We start from the raw sequence: 15,842 nt of genomic DNA on the forward strand, positions 1-15,842 counted from the left end.
CCTGGGTTCAAGCAATTCTCCTGCCTCAGCCTCTTGAGTAACTGGGATTACAGGCATGCACCACCACACCTAGCTAATTTTTGTATTTTTAGTAGAGACGGGGTTTCACCATGTTGGCCAGGCTGGTCACAAACTCCTGACCTCAGGTGATCCACCTGACTTGGCCTCCCAACGTGCCGGGATTACAGGCACAAGCCCCACACCTGGCCTATTTTTAACTCATCTTGTTTACCCTTTTTTCAGCTTATATTCTCATCCTTCAACTTGGGTCTAGCTGAAGTCTTGACCTCTTTCATAAAGTCATACTCAGTTGTTCCAGTCCACAATGATTAGAACATCTCTGAACTTAATACTCTGAAAAATCAGCTCCAACTATTATAACACCTAATTTACTTTCTGATTCAAGCTTATTAATTCTATTTTCCCAGGTAGACTGCAGATTCCTTGATATCAGACATTTTTTTTTTTTTTTTTACTTATTTTATATCTACACTGTCTTAGTGTGGGTTCCTCTAAAAGTAGACCCTAAGACAAGGACTCAAATGCAGATAGTTTATTTGGGAATAGATTCCAGAAAACAAGTGATGGAATGAGGAATGGAGAATAAAAAGGGGCAAAAAGCCAGTAAAGAACACATTAATAAGCTAGTTCCCACAAAGAGCAACTGGGGCTTAATCCAGTAGGGACCACTGAAGAATGGGGCAAAATACACCTCAGAATTGACTCATTTGTAGGTGAGGAGGCTGGAGCATTTATGCAGCAACTGCTACTCCATGTTGGTTAAGGCCTGCCCCCTGGTATGCAAACTGCGGGCACTTTGGGATAGCACCTGCACATGGCTGAGCACGCTCTGCAGCTTTGCAGAAAACAGACTATAGAGGGTCTTGCTCTGTTGCCCAAGCTGGAATGCCATGATGCAATCATAGTTCACTGTATCCTTGAACTCCTGAACTCAAGCGATCCTCCTACTTCAGCCTCCTGAGCAGCTAGGACTACAGGCATGCACCACTATGCCCAGCTAAAATTTTTAAATATTTTTGTAGAGACAGGGTCTCACTGTGTTGCCCAGACTGTTCTCAAATCCTGACCTCAAGCGTTGGCCCCCAAAGGAGCTCTGCAGTCCAACAATACCTGTATTCAAGTCTTGAGTCTACCCATTATATGACCTTGAACAACTTATTTAACCTCTTGGAGTCTTAGTTTCTTCTTCAATGATATGAGAATTATAATGCATATCACAGAGTTCTTCTAAGTAGAGTGCCTGACCCATACTAGATGTTACATAAATGTGGGTCATTTCTGATAATATGCAGTCAAAAAAACTTACTGAAATTTCTTTTATTTGAGGGTTTAAGTCTACCAAAAAGTATTTATTGTGTTAATAATTGCTCTGTCTAAATTAATTTTAAATTATTATTAAGGCAATTTGAAGAGTAAGATGTTACTGATAGGTATTTTTCTTTCCTAGGTTACCCAGGAGATTTCAGATGAAACAAGAGTTTTCCGCTTATTAGGATCAGACAGGTAATAGTTTGGTTGTATTAATTTAATTACCAAAGAGGTTCAAAGATCATACTCTTAATTATACTGTCAGTCTGTAATTGTTTCAAACAAAACTCTTAGAAGCTCATTGACTTAGATAAATTTCTCTGTGTCTTTACTGAGAGAATTAGTAATATTTTAATAAGTTGACCAGCAATCTTTTGTCAGCATGAGGATTGTCATTCTAGAGACAGTTATATTCAGCTGAGACAAAATGTGTTGGTATAAATGTTGATGTCCCTAGTACCATGAGAGCTATTCTGGGCCCGTATGTTTTCATTTCTTCCTGGTGTGCTACCTTCCGTCAACTATTAGGAATATGTACCTCCTGATGATACTTGCTTTTATATTGGAAAATGCCTGATTCAGTTTCTAAAGTTAATCTAAGTTAAAAAGAATTATGTGGTCTCTTTATACCCCAAATAAAAGACAAGTTGCAAAACTGTCATCTTATGAAAAAAAGGTAGGAGCTGTAGCTTTTGATATCCAAAATCTACTGCCTACTTCTTTTTTTTCTTTTTTTTTTAAGACGGTTTCACTCCGTCGCCCAGCTGCCTACTTCTATAACTAATAAAATACCCATTCCTTCCTCTTTTCCCACCAAAAGTTGTTACTAAAGCAAAATTGGCTATAGTGGTATGCATTAGTCCTGAGACAAGGATTGGGAACCTCTGGTCTTCAGGTTCACATTGCTTCAGTTTTAGATACTTGAGGAAGGAGAGGGAAATGGAGTCATAACTCCAAAAAAATTGTGAAGAGAGTTTTATAGGAGAACAGAAATTTTTCAAAAAATGATGACTACCCTCAGTGAATAGAAAAGGTAAGCCCACAAAGCATGGCAACTTAGTGAGTAGTCCAGCCAACAGAAAGAGAATTTGAGAATCATCTGGTAAATGACTCTAGAACTAGAATGAGAGGCTCTTTGCTTTTCCAGGAAGGGCTGAGAAAAGAATTGTGGGCTGAGCGCAGTGGCTCACGCCTGTAATTCCACCACTTTGGGAGGCCAAAGCAGGTGGATCACCTGTCTCTACTAAAAATACAAAAAGTAGCCAGGTGTGGTGGCGTGTACCTGTAATCCCAGCTACTCGGAAGGTTGAAGCAGAATTGCTTGAACCCAGGAGGCAGAAGTTGCAGTGAGCCAAGATCACACCACTGCACTTCAGCCTGGGCGGCAGAGCAAGACTGTCTCAAAAAAAAAAAAAAAAAAAAAATTGTGGATCATCCATTGATCCTGGTGTAGATAATCCTTTAATGAGACCAAGCATGAGAGAATTCAGCTTGGTAGAGGGTTGGCATCAGAGGCCGTTTCTCTCGGTTCCTTGTTTCCTTCTACCTTCTCCACCCAGAGCTTTCTCTATCACTTTTCCCTTCCCCGTTCATATTCTCTGTCCACTCTATCACTATTTGCTCCAAAAAACTTTCCTTCAGACTGTTGCCTTGCTCTGCTTGTCTTCTTACATGGGCATCTCCTTGATTTTAAGATATATATCTAAACAGAGTTTTTGTTTTGTTTTATCTTTAAAAGTGGTTAAAAATTTATTTTGTTGCTGGGCACAGTGGCTCATGCCTGTAATCCCAGCAGTTTGGGAGGCTGAGGCAGGTAGATCACCTGAGGTCAGGAGTTCGAGACCAGCCTGACCAACATGGAGAAACCCATCGCTGCTAAAAATACAAAAAAATTAGCCGGGGTTGGTGGTGCATGCCTGTAATTCCAGCTACTCAGGAGGCTGAGGCAGGAGGATCGCTTGAACCCAGGATGTAGAGGTTGCAGTGAGCTGAGATCACGCCGTTGCACTCCAGCCTGGGCAACAAGAGTGAAACTCCATCTAAAAATAAAAATAATAAAAATAAAAATTATTTTGTTGCTTAAGTATAGATATTTGTGTCTAGGAAAAAAAACTAAGCATGTCAAAATTTTAATAGCGGTTAACTCTGGGCAGTTGGATTATAGGTAATTATATTTTCCCTTTCTACTTTTCTGTAATGCCTAATATAAAGTATCTATGACTTTTTAAAAATGTTTTCATTATTAAAGTAATAACATGCTAATTATAGAAAATTCATACACTAGAAAAATAAGTGTTATATGCAAATTTTTTCTCCCATTCCTCCTCTAGAAACTTTTTTCTCTGTGTGGGTATATTATTTTTTATTTTGTTCTCAAACTCTCTTCCCCACAATTAAAATGTTTGGAATAGCACTTGATTTTTTTTTTTCCTATCAGTCCTTTGATTGGACTCTTTCTCCACTTTTGTTCCGCAACTAGGGAGAGGGGCCCCATTTCATACTTTTTTTAAAAAGCTATTTCAAATACCTTGAAGAACAGTTTGGACGAGTGTCTCTTAAGAGTCCTATTTTATTCTCTTGGCTCTTCTTCCATCCTCTTCCTGTTAGTGTAAATTCCTAAATTATTATATTATACCTTTTGTTGGCATAAATGAGTAAGCAGATTTTGTTTGTTGTTTTTTGTTTGAGAAGGGGTCTCACTCTCTCCACCCAGGCTGAGGCGCAGTGGCACAATCACAGTTTACTACATCCTCAAACTCCTCAGCTCCAGGGATCCTCCTGCCTCAGTGTCCTGAGTAGCTGGGACTACAGGCGCAGGCTTCCACACTCAGCTAATTATTTTATTTTTTTGTAGAGATGGGGTCTTGCCATCTTGCTCAGGCTGGTCTCAAACTCCTGGGCTCAAGCGATCCCCCTGCCTCAGCCTCCCAAAGTCCTGGGATTACAAGTGTGAGCCACCACACCCAGCCCAGATATTTTAGTTGGAATAAGATAATGAGACTACCCCAAAATGTCTTCAATATTTTATATTAATCAATTCTTATTGTGTTTTAAAGCTGTAAAATGTAAAGCCGAATTTGATTGTGCATCTGTGATCCTTATGTAATCTTACTGAAATGTGAACAATGATATTCTTTCCTAGTTTGATGTTAGTATTTGATGTATGAAATCTGTAGTTACTCTTAAACAAGCCCTTTGTTTTGGTTTAATTACAGGGTTGTCGTTTTGGAAAGTAGGCCAACAGAAAATCCTACTGCACACAGCAATCTCTACATCTTGGCTGGACATGAAAATAGTTACTAAGCAACAGAAACTGATCTCAAATGACAGGAAAATGAATATACTCCACTGAAAGGAAAAATAAGGAAACTCAATACAAACTGCACTATGATTTGCTTTAACTGTTATGGGTTATATTGCAAATGATCTGTACGTTAGGGTAGAATTCAGTATTTTCTGCAGCTGGAAACAGCTAGTCTATCTCTTGCCACTGTGTGGTGGTTATATCAAGTTTGCTTAATAAAAGCTAAGAGACAAATAGTCCTCTAGTTCCAGGAAACACAGTCTTTTTTTAAAAAAAAAAAAAATAATAATGTTTGTAACAAGGGTGTCATGGCATTTTTAGATAACTCATGATTATCTTAAGAGAGATAAATTTAGTGATCATTTTATACCATGTCTTATTCCTTCTTAATGAACATAATTTGATAAATTCTCAAGCAAGGTTTTCACTTTTATATTGGCCATTCTGTATGTTTTTGTAAAATAGAATATTTAATCCTTATTTATTAATCTCTTGCTGGAGTGGTGTAATGTATCTAACTTTTGGCAAAGGAGGGTTGCAGAGCAGCTTAAATTTTTTTATAATGTATAAGAATTTTGTTTATCTTTTAAGAGTAGTAAAGTACTTTGAGTGTTTGGGGTTCAACACACACATGCAATTTTGCTTAACATAAGTATTTTATAATACAGTTTCATACAGAATTACCTTAAAAGTGAGTTTTATGTTTTCAACTACAGATAGTTGTAAGGGATCATACAGAAGATATTGATGATAGTTGAAATATTCTTAGAAGGGGTGTGTATGTCTAGGCGTGTCTACCATGTGTATGTATTCTTGACAAGCAGTATAAAATACCTGTGATTTTTCTTTACATTAGGGATAATGCATAAGGAATTAATCTTCATATATATTATCATCCCTAATGTAGAGGGGGGAAGTATTTAACTGCCCATGATATGTATTTTACTTATACTATGCCAGAGAGGAAACTGTAAAGTAATTACACATGTAATCTTGGGTTTTTCACATACGTAGGTATTCATTTTGAGTAGGTTTAAGAAGAAAAAAGATCTTTAAATGAATTGAATTTCTGATGGGATAGTATCATTAAGTATTTAAAAGCCAGTATTCTAAAAATAATAAAGGGTAGGGTCATTTTTGAGTTTGTTTTTCTTTGCTATTGTTAATATTCAAAATTAAAGTGTTACATTGGTACCTGTTGTCTTAATGCATTTATTGAGAACAGCATTGAGATGATGAACAAGGGGTTAGCAGTAGCAAACTATAGAGTTATTTTGACTAATTACCTAAGAGGAAAACAGTATAAGTATCTCATTCAGTATTTAGCAATTCTGTAAAATAAGTATTATCTCCATTTTTCAGATGAGGAAATAAGAGTTTAGCAGGGTTAAGAGATCTACCCAATTTACACAGCAAGTTAGCAGTTGAGCCTGACCATGAGTCTTCTGACTCTGTTCTTTTCACTATGCAATATGCAAACAATAAAATGTTATACAAATGAAATATAAAGGTATTTATTCTTTAAAAATGCACATATGATTTCACTAAGTGTGTGGCTGTTTATTTTGGATATGTTAAGAATACTGGATACGGTAGATGACAGAGGGACCATCCTCAAAACAGAGGACATTTACATGATGGATAAGAAGGCCAGCATCCTCCTTTTCTTACTGAATCCTGGCAGCCAGATCTTTACCATTCCATGACGGAATACTGAAGAGTCTTCTCTGTGAAATCTGACCAATGCAAGTGAAAAGGCCTAATTAAGATCTTGATGTCAGCCATGTCCCAGCTAAACTGCCCAGCTACATAACACTGCAGTGAAAATCATAGTTGGCATGCCCACTAGCCCACGCATTGTGTCTAGACCTTGCAGTTAGTCTTTGAGTCCTGTGCTCTTAAAAATGAGCAAACAACCAAGGATTACAAATAAATGAAAGAGAAAAAACAGTCTAGGGAAGACACTTAGAGGAAACAGACTATGAAGGGTAAGGAGAACATCAAAAGAAAAAGTATTTTCAGAAGGATGTTGCAACCATGAGTCAAGGGCAGGGGACTTTTAAAAAGTTGGGTTTCAAAAAAACAAAAAGAACTCTTAGAAAATCCTATGATAGCATAGCTGAATAATTCAATTAGAAGACTTAGAATATAAAGTTAAAATTTCTCAAAAAAAAATTTGGAAATGTCAAAGAAAAAAGTTAAGAAAATTGACAGCCCAGGAGGCCTAATATGTAATCTTCCAGAGTTCCAAAAAGAAATCATTGGAGTGTTTCGATAATTTTTTCAGTATTAAATAATATCAGATTCTAGATTGAAAGAACACAGTGGATGAAAAAGACCTTTACCAAAGCACATCATTATGAACTTTCAAGGACACTGGAGTCAAAAAGAAGATCTGCATTTCCAGAGGAAAAGGTCAGGTCAGATACCAAGGAATAAGACTCAGGAGACCTTTATTTTTATTTTTTGAGGCAGGGTCTTGCTCTGTCACCGAAGCTGGAGTGCAGTGGCACAGTCTCGACTCACTGCAACCTCCACCTCCCAGGCTCAAGCCATCCTCCTGCCTCAACCTCCCGAGTAGCTGGGACTACACGCGCCCACCACCATGCCCAGCTAAATTTTTTTGTATTTGTTATGGAGACAGAGTTTCACCATGTTGCCCAGGCTGGTCTCAAACTCCTGAGCTGAAGCAGTCCGCCCACCTCAGTCTCCCAAAGTGCTGGGATTGCACGTGTGAGCCACTGCATCCAGCCCTGAATAGCTTTAAATTTCAACAGAAGCAATGCCTTCAAACTTCTGAAAGAAATGTCCAACCTAACATTCTGTATCTGACTAAATGTAACATAAAGGTCAAATGAAGAGTATAAAAAAAGTTCCTCCTATATATCTTTTCTCAGGAAGCTACGAAAGGATGTGCTTCATAAAAAGGCATAAACCAAACAAAATGACACAGGATGCAGGAAATGGGATTTAGAACAGGAGAGAAATGAAAGAAATCCCCAGATGATGAGGATGGAATATCCGAGGATGGAATATCCAAAGATGACCACTACACCAGGCTCAGAGAGTACATTGAAGCACATCAGAAGATCCTGGTGACACGTTTTTAGAAAGATTAATAAAATATCCGATGTATCTTAGATCTTTTTTTTTTTTTTTTTTTTGAGACGGAGTCTCGCTCTGTCGCCCAGGCTGGACTGCAGTGGCCGGATCTCAGCTCACTGCAAGCTCCGCCTCCCGGGTTTACGCCATTCTCCTGCCTCAGCCTCCCGAGTAGCTGGGACTACAGGCGCCCGCAACCTCGCCCGGCTAGTTGTTTTTTTTTTTTTTTTTTTGTATTTTTTAGTAGAGACGGGGTTTCACCGTGTTAGCCAGGATGGTCTCGATCTCCTGACGTCGTGATCCGCCCGTCTCGGCCTCCCAAAGTGCTGGGATTACAGGCTTGAGCCACCGCGCCCGGCCATATCTTAGATCTTAAGAGTGAGGCAACCAGCAAAGTAAGAGGTTCCTCCTGAAACAAAGCCTGAGTCAAGAACATTGGTTAGTTTATTTTAGAGATCCCAGAAACTAGGAGTGAGGGACTTGTGGTACTGCGAAGGAGAAAGGGGAAAAGTCAATATAAAACATGGTGTATTTTTGAGGTCATTTCTGTGTAAACAGTGGGAACTTGATTCCACCAGGTCCTCAAGCTATGTGATAGCTCCCCGAATTGCCTCCTGAAAGACAAGTGGCTAGAGCATTTATCTATACACTGTCATTTTTCACTCATCAAGTTGCTGCCAGGGGCATTATCTCCTTGCACATGGGGCAGTTTGCACATGGGCATAGTAGGCTCCGTGTCAAAGAAGACCGTGAGACAGAAAGCTGAAAGAGAAGAAAGGGGTCTTCAGTTCCCACGGAACTGTCCACTGATACTGGCTGGAATCAGAAGGTGGGTGGAGGAGATGATTTTCAAGGCTCCAGGGTTCAATCAGAGATGACAGTGATTCTGAAGAAAAACTAACCAAACCAAACAAAAAACTGGCAGTTAACTCCAGGAAAGCAAAATGGGCAGAAAAGAAAAATTATGACCAGTGGTTGAATGGCATAATGATGTTAACAAAATATTCATCTAATCAAAATGACAACAACTGTATTGGGAGAGGACATGGTATTGTGAAGGTAAGAAAAGTTATCAAATTCTCATTTTCCACAGTAGGAAATCAGTGGATAATACGTAAAAATTGAAAATCAAAGGATTACATCAATCTAAAAATCTGCACAGCAAAGGAAACAGTCAACAGAGTGGGAGAAAATATTTGCAAATCATACATCTCAAAAGGGGTTAACATCCAAAATACATAGTGAAGTATACTCATGGCAAGGAAACATCCCAATTTTAAAATGGCAAGGCCAGGTTGGGTGGCCCACACATGTAATCACAACACTTTGGGAGGCCAAGGCAGAAGGATCTGTTGAGACCAGCCTGGGCAACATAGCGAGACCCCATCTCTACAAAAAATTTTTTAATGAGTTGGGTGTGGTGGTGCATGCAGTCCTAGCTACCCAGGAGTCTGAGGCAGGAGAATCACTTGAGCCCAGGAGTTTGAGGTTCAGTGAGCTGTGATTGTGACACTGCAACTGAAGCCTGGGCAACAGAGCATGAAGACCCCGTCTCCAAAAGAAAAAGCAAAGGACCTGAATAGACATTTCTCAAAAGAAGACATACAGATGGCCAACAGGGCCAGGTGCTGTGGCTCACACCTGTAATCCCAGCACTTTGGGAGGCCAAGGCGAGTGGATCACAAGGTCAAGAGATTGAGACCATCCTGGCCAACATGGTGAAACCCCGTATCTACTAAAACTACAAAAAAATTAGCTGGGCATGCTGGGCACACGCCTGTAGTCCCAGCTACTCGGGAGGCTGAGGCAGGAGGATCACCTGAACCTGGGAGGCAGAGGTTACAGTAAGCCAAGATTGTGCCACTGCACTCCAGCCTGGCAACAGAGCAAGACTCCGTCTTAAAAAAAAAAAAAAAAAAAAAAAATTGCCAACAGATACATGAAAAAATAGTCAATGTCACTAATCAGGGAAATGCAAATTAAAACTACAATGAGATATCACCTCACACTGTTATTATCAAAAAGATGAAAGAGGCTGTCTGTGGTGGCACATGCCTGTAATCCCAGCACTTTGTGGGGCTGAGGTGGGAGGATTGCTTGAGGCTAGGAATTCGAGACCAGCCTGAGCAAACAGCAAGACCCTGTCTCTATTTTAAAAAAAATAAAAATTAGCTGGGTGTGGTGGGCATGCCTGCACTCCCAGCTACTTGGGGGGCTGAAGTGGGAGGATCCTTTGAGCCTGGGAGTTTGAGGCTGCAGTGAGCTATGACTGCACCACTGCACTCCTGCCTAGATACCAGACGAAGACTGTCTAAAAAAATAAGTGCTGAGAGATCAGGAAACCCTTGCACACTGTTGGCAGGAATATAAATTAGTGCAGCAATTAAGGAAAACAGTATGGAGGTTCCTCAAAAACATTAAAAATAGAATTATTGTATCATCTAGCAATCCCACTACTGGATATGTGTCCAAAGGAAATGAAATGAGTATGTTGAAGAATTACCTGTGATCCCAAGTTCATCACAGCATTATTCACAGTAACCAAATGTGGAATCAACCTAAGTGTCCATCAGTGGATGAATGTATAAAAAAAAATGTGGTATATATACACAGTGGAATACCATTCAGCCTGTGATTTGTGACTACATGGATAAACCTAGAGGACATTATGTTAAGTGAAATAAGGCACTGACCAACAAATACCACGTGGTTTCACTTACATGTGGAATCCGAAAAAGCAGAACTCGTGGAAGTGGAGAATAGAAGTGTGTTACCAGGGCCCGGAGCTGTGCTGGGGGATCTTAGTTTGGGGATGGGGAGATGTTGGTTAAAGGATACAAATTTTCACTCAGGAGGGTTTTTTGTTGTTTGTTTTTCTTTTCTTTTTTGAGACGGAGTCTCACTCTGTTGCCCAGGCTGGAGTGCAGTGGCTTGATCTCAGCTCACTGCAAGCTCCACCTCCTGGTTCACGCCATTCTCCTGCCTCAGCCTCCCCAGTAGCTGGGACTACAGCCACCCGCCACCACACCCGGCTAATTTTTTTGTATTTTTAGTAGAGATGGGGTTTCAGCACGTTAGCCAGGATGGTCTCAATCTACTGACCTCGTGATCCGCCCGTCTTGGCCTCCCAAAGTGCTGGAATTACAGGCTTGAGCCACCACGCCCGGCCAGGAGGGTTTTTTTAATCAAGAAGATTATTTAGTGGCAGGGGGATAATATAATCTGCAAAAATAATGAAAAGTTGTTTTTGAGGAGAGAGATGGAAGGGCAAGCTTTGTAGTAACAAACTTTTACGGGTCTATTTGATTCTCTATGTGCATGCATACATTTGATTTTTTTCATGTTAAAGAAAAATGTAACTTTAAATAAAAGCATGAACCCCTGCATGACCAAAACAGTGTGACAAAGCCAGCTTCTTACACTGTACTTTACACACAGTAGGCATTCAATAAATATCAATTGAGTGTAGCTAATGTATGCATCATGTGGAAGGAGGCAAAAGTAGCTGGGGACAAAAAGCTAGGTGAAGTAAATCCCATAAGGTCTTGTGAGAAAAAGTATTTTCATCAAACTTCTTTTCTTTAGCTAAGCCTCCTCTCCAGCCTTCTCTCCCACTATTCTGCCAAGCACCCTAGGATACTGGCACATAGAGGCCATGATCACTCCAGCTTCATTGCTGGGCTCATAATGGCTCTTTCATTCTGCAGTTCTGATTTATTTTATCAAAACTTAAATCCTTTACCTTAATGATACTCAGTTCAAGCCATAACTTTTCTATGACAGCTCTGACCACTTAATCCAAACCGTTTTCTCTTTCTCAGAATTTCTACAGCACATATGGATTGTACACTTCAGTGTAACATTCAATTGTTAATTACTAGCCAAACCACTCAGCACTTAGCACTTACCTTAGACAACTTATTCAGACCTGTCTAGGCCTCCATCTTTTTTTCTGTTGTTGGAAATAATGGCCACTTCATTGGTTGTTAGGAGGATTAAAGGACATAATGTAGATTAGTTTCCTGCTCATAGCAGTAACTCAAGGGAAAAAAAAAAAGTTGGCTTATTTATTTTTCACCAAGAAGTTCACTAAGGGCATAGGGTATATTTTCATTCTTTAATTGTTCCTTTCAGTATGTCACATATTGGTGGACTTAGCATGGAGCTTTTAAATTTTTTTTCTAATTCCTTATATGCCTTTTTGTTGTGGAAATAACCAATATCTGTGTCAAATGTTCAAGAAACACTCCTATACCACCACTAGCAGAAGGGATCATTCTAGGTTTTACTGAGAATTTCAAACTGTTCCAAATGGATCTCATTTAGGAGAAAAGCAAGAAATATTTGTTAAGGATTTATTATGTTGACATTGAGAACAAGTCAAATATTCTCATTCTGACCACTGATTAGTCATCATGCTAAAAGTCCTAGTCAGTTCAATAAACAAACAAAGAAACAAAAACTTAAGAAAAAGATAAAAGATCAAAGGTTTGGAAAGGAATAAAAATGCCATTATTTGCAAATAAACTGTTAGCAATTAAGTAAATTTGGAAAAGCAGCTGGATGCACCATCAAAATTTAAAACCATATATACCAGTAATAAACAAAATGCAACTTTAAAAGAATACCATTTACAGTATAGAAACCTATCAAATAACAATAAAATGAAAGATGCAAGATCTCTACACTGAAAACTGCAAAACATACTGAAAGAAAGTAGACCAAAATAAATGGCAGATTATGCCATATTAATGAATTAGAAGCTTTGGTATTGTAACGATGTCTGTGCAGTCCCAACAGATATTTTGTGGAAGTTGACAAGTTGATTCTAAAATTATATAAAATGCAAAGGACCAGGAGTAGTCAAGACAATCTTGAAGAAGAAAAACAAACTTAGAAGTCTTAGGCTACCAGATTTCAGGAGTTATTATAAAGCTACTATAACAGTTAAGAGAGTATGACATTGGCACAAGACAAATGCAATACAGTCAAGAGTCCAGAAACAGACCCACATTTCATTACTTCATGGATGACTAAGGTACACCGCAGTGGAGTGAAAGAAAAGATAGCCTTTTCAGTAAATTATACTGAAAATTTATTGAAAACAATAATGGAAAAATCAAATGAATTTTGACTGCCCCCTCACACAAAAGTAAATACCAGATGGATCGGAAATAATCTCAAATATAAAACTAAAGCACTTCTTTTTTATTATACTTTAAGTTCTAGGGTACTTGTGCAGAACAAGTGCAGGATTGTTACATAGGTATACATGTGCCATGGTGGTTTGCTGCACCCATCAAACCATCATCTACATTAGATATTTTCCTAATGCTATCCCTCCCCTACCCCACCTTCCCCCTGACAGGCCCTCGTGTGTGATGTTCCCCTCCCTGTGTCTATGTGTTCTCATTGTTCAACTCCCTCTTATGAGTGAGAACATGTGGTGTTTGGTTTTCTGTTTTTGTGTTAGTTTGCTGAGAATGATGGTCTCCAGCTTCATCCATGTCCTGCAAAGGACATGAACTTATCCTTTTTTATGGCTGCATAGTATTCCACGGTGTATATCTGCCACATTTTCTTTATCCGGTCTATCATTGATGGGCATTTGGGTTGGTTCCAAGTCACTGCTATTGTGAATAGTGTCACATTCATAAGTCTTTATAGTAGAATGATTTATAATCCTTTGGGTATATATTCAGTAATGGGATTGCTGGGTCAAATGGTATTTCTGGTTCTAGATCCTTGAGGAATTGCCACACTGACTTCCACAATGATTGAACTAATTTACACTCCCACCAACAGTGTAAAAGTGTTCCTATTTTTCCATATCCTCTCCAGCATCTGTTGTTTCCTGACTTTTTAATAATCGCCATTCTAACTGGTGTGAGATGGGGAAAGAATTCCCTATTTAATAAATGGTATTGGGAAAACTGGCTAGCCATATGCAGAAAGCTGAAAGTGGATCCCTTCCTTACACCTTATACAAAAATTAACTGAAGATGGATTAAAGACTTAAACGTAAGACCTAAAACCATAAAAACCCTAGAAGAAAACCTAGGCAATACCATTCAGGACATAGGCATAGGCAAGGACTTCATGACTGGAACACCAAGGGCAATGGCAACAAAAGCCAAAACTGACAAATGGGATCTAATTAAAGAGCTTCTGCACATCAAAAGAAACTATCATCAGAGTGAACAGGTAACCTACAGAATGGGAGAAAATTTTTGCAGTCTATCCATTTGACAAAGCGCTAATATCCAGAATCTGCAAATAACTTAAATTTACAAGAAAAAAACAACCCCATCAAAAAGTGGGCAAAGGATAGGAAGAGACAGTTCTCAAAAGAAGACATTTATGCAGCCAACAGACATAAAAAAAAAAGCTCATCACTGGTCATTAGAGAAATGCAAATGAAAACCACATTGAGATACCAACTACAGCATTTTTAAAAGAAAGTATCTTCATGAACTTGATATCTGCAAAGATTTTTTTGAACAAAACATTAAGTTTTGACTATAAAAATGTTGGTATGGCGGCTCACACCTGTAATCCCAACACTTGTAGGAGGCTGAGGTGGGCGGATCACTTGAGGTCAGGAGTTCGAGACCAGCCTGGCCAACATGGTGAAACCCCATCTCTACTAAAACTACAAAAATTAGGCAGGCGTGGTGGTGGGCACCCATAATCCCAGCTACGCAGAAGGCTGAGGCAGGAGAATTGCTTGAACCTGGGAGGCGGAGGTTGCAGTGAGCCAAGATCACGCCACTGCATTCCAGCCTGGGCAACAAGAGTGAGACTGTATCTTGAAAAAAAAAAGTTGGTAGAACAGACATCATTAAAATTAAGATTCTCTACTCAAGATGAGTAGAGAAAATCTTCATTTTATAAAAATGAAGACAAGCCACAGAATGGAAAAAGAGACTTGTATTACATATAGCCACAAAAGATCTCCCAGAAGACATAAAGAACTACAATCAATAAGAAAAAGGCAGACAACCCAGTAGAAAAAGGAGCCAAAGATTTCGAGCAGGCATTCCACAAAAGACAGCATCCAAGTATCAATAAATATGTGAAAATGTATTCAACTTAATTGGTTATCAGACAAATGCTCCCTTCAAATGGATGCTGGACTGCTATAAGCACCAGATGTCCTGTGTACTATAAACAACCACTCGGTGAAGCTTAAAAAAAGCAAAACCACTCACCGCATTTGAGTGAAATGGTTCATTAAATCATCATGATATTCAACCACATATTCTTTCCTCAGTAATTTTGCTAAGTGTAAGATTTAGCACACTGTAAATGTGACATTTGATTTTGGGTATATGACTTTATCCTGGTCATGTTTCTTAAAGCTAAGTCTGCCTGGACTAGTTACCTCACCATGATTATCTTACAATAACTAAAAGGCACAAGAGAATCCAGAGATGTCTGTTGATCATGGAGCACCTGTCAGGGTGCCAGGGCATCCTGGCCATTTGACATGTAAGTGATCTACATAAAGCACTGACTCTGTGTCAAGCTTTCAAGTCCATAATTACTTCTCAGTTCATGGTTTCTGAAAACCCACAGTGAATAACAATGTCCATTTAAATTCCTTAAAGTCCAGTTCGCAAATCTCCTCCAGTATTTCACAACCTTGATATGGTTTGGCTGTATCCCCAACCAAATTTCATCTTGAATTGTGAATTGTGGCCTTGCAATTTCTACAGACCAGAACTTAAGCTACAATAATGACATGGAATTTTATGTTAGAGTATTAGGCGGGTCATAGAGCTTCCTTGAGGTTCCTAAAATTGTATTATACAGCTGCCTACACTAATAGCCTTATGTCACATCAGGAAGTGATGCTTACATTTTATTGAGAGAAAAGAGAAAAACAACATTTTTGGCACCTGCTCTGGGCCAGGCACTGTGTTAAACATTTTGCATGAGAAATCTCATCTCATCTTCAAACTGAGTCAGGGAGGCAACTATAATTATCCCTATTTATAAGTAGAATAGAAAAATACAGCAGATACTTCTCATGCTTTGTGTTTGTCTTTGAAAACCCTTCCAATACTAGAGTAATTTCCCACCTTGTGACTCTCGTGTCTCCAAA

The 15,842-nt window shown here is 39.0% G+C and overlaps 1 protein-coding gene and 1 long non-coding RNA gene across 5 annotated transcripts in view; one reads left to right on the forward strand and one right to left on the reverse strand.

Annotated features, from left to right (window-relative positions):
- LOC105481838 (mitogen-activated protein kinase kinase kinase kinase 5) overlaps positions 1-5,138 on the forward strand; it is a 106,890-nt gene extending 101,752 nt beyond the window's left edge. For all 3 annotated transcript variants that reach the window (XM_071100203.1, XM_011741621.3, XM_071100204.1), the window contains 2 exons: positions 1,469-1,524; positions 4,545-5,138. In XM_071100203.1, coding sequence (XP_070956304.1) covers positions 1,469-1,524; positions 4,545-4,632 — 144 coding nt within the window. In that variant the 3' untranslated portion in view covers positions 4,633-5,138. The remainder of the gene's footprint in view (positions 1-1,468; positions 1,525-4,544) is intronic.
- LOC105481845 (uncharacterized) overlaps positions 1-15,842 on the reverse strand; it is a 35,114-nt gene that overhangs the window by 4,031 nt on the left and 15,241 nt on the right. Inside the window, exon 3 of one of the 2 annotated variants that reach the window (XR_987218.3) lies at positions 5,260-6,369. The exons of the other annotated variant lie outside the window; for it this stretch is intronic. This is a non-coding gene — a long non-coding RNA (uncharacterized lncRNA). Of the gene's footprint in view, positions 1-5,259; positions 6,370-15,842 lie in introns of those variants that run through there. 2 annotated transcript variants of the gene reach the window in all.

The sequence above is a fragment of the Macaca nemestrina genome, chromosome 7 (genome assembly GCF_043159975.1).
Source record: "Macaca nemestrina isolate mMacNem1 chromosome 7, mMacNem.hap1, whole genome shotgun sequence".
Taxonomy (NCBI): domain Eukaryota; kingdom Metazoa; phylum Chordata; class Mammalia; order Primates; family Cercopithecidae; genus Macaca; species Macaca nemestrina.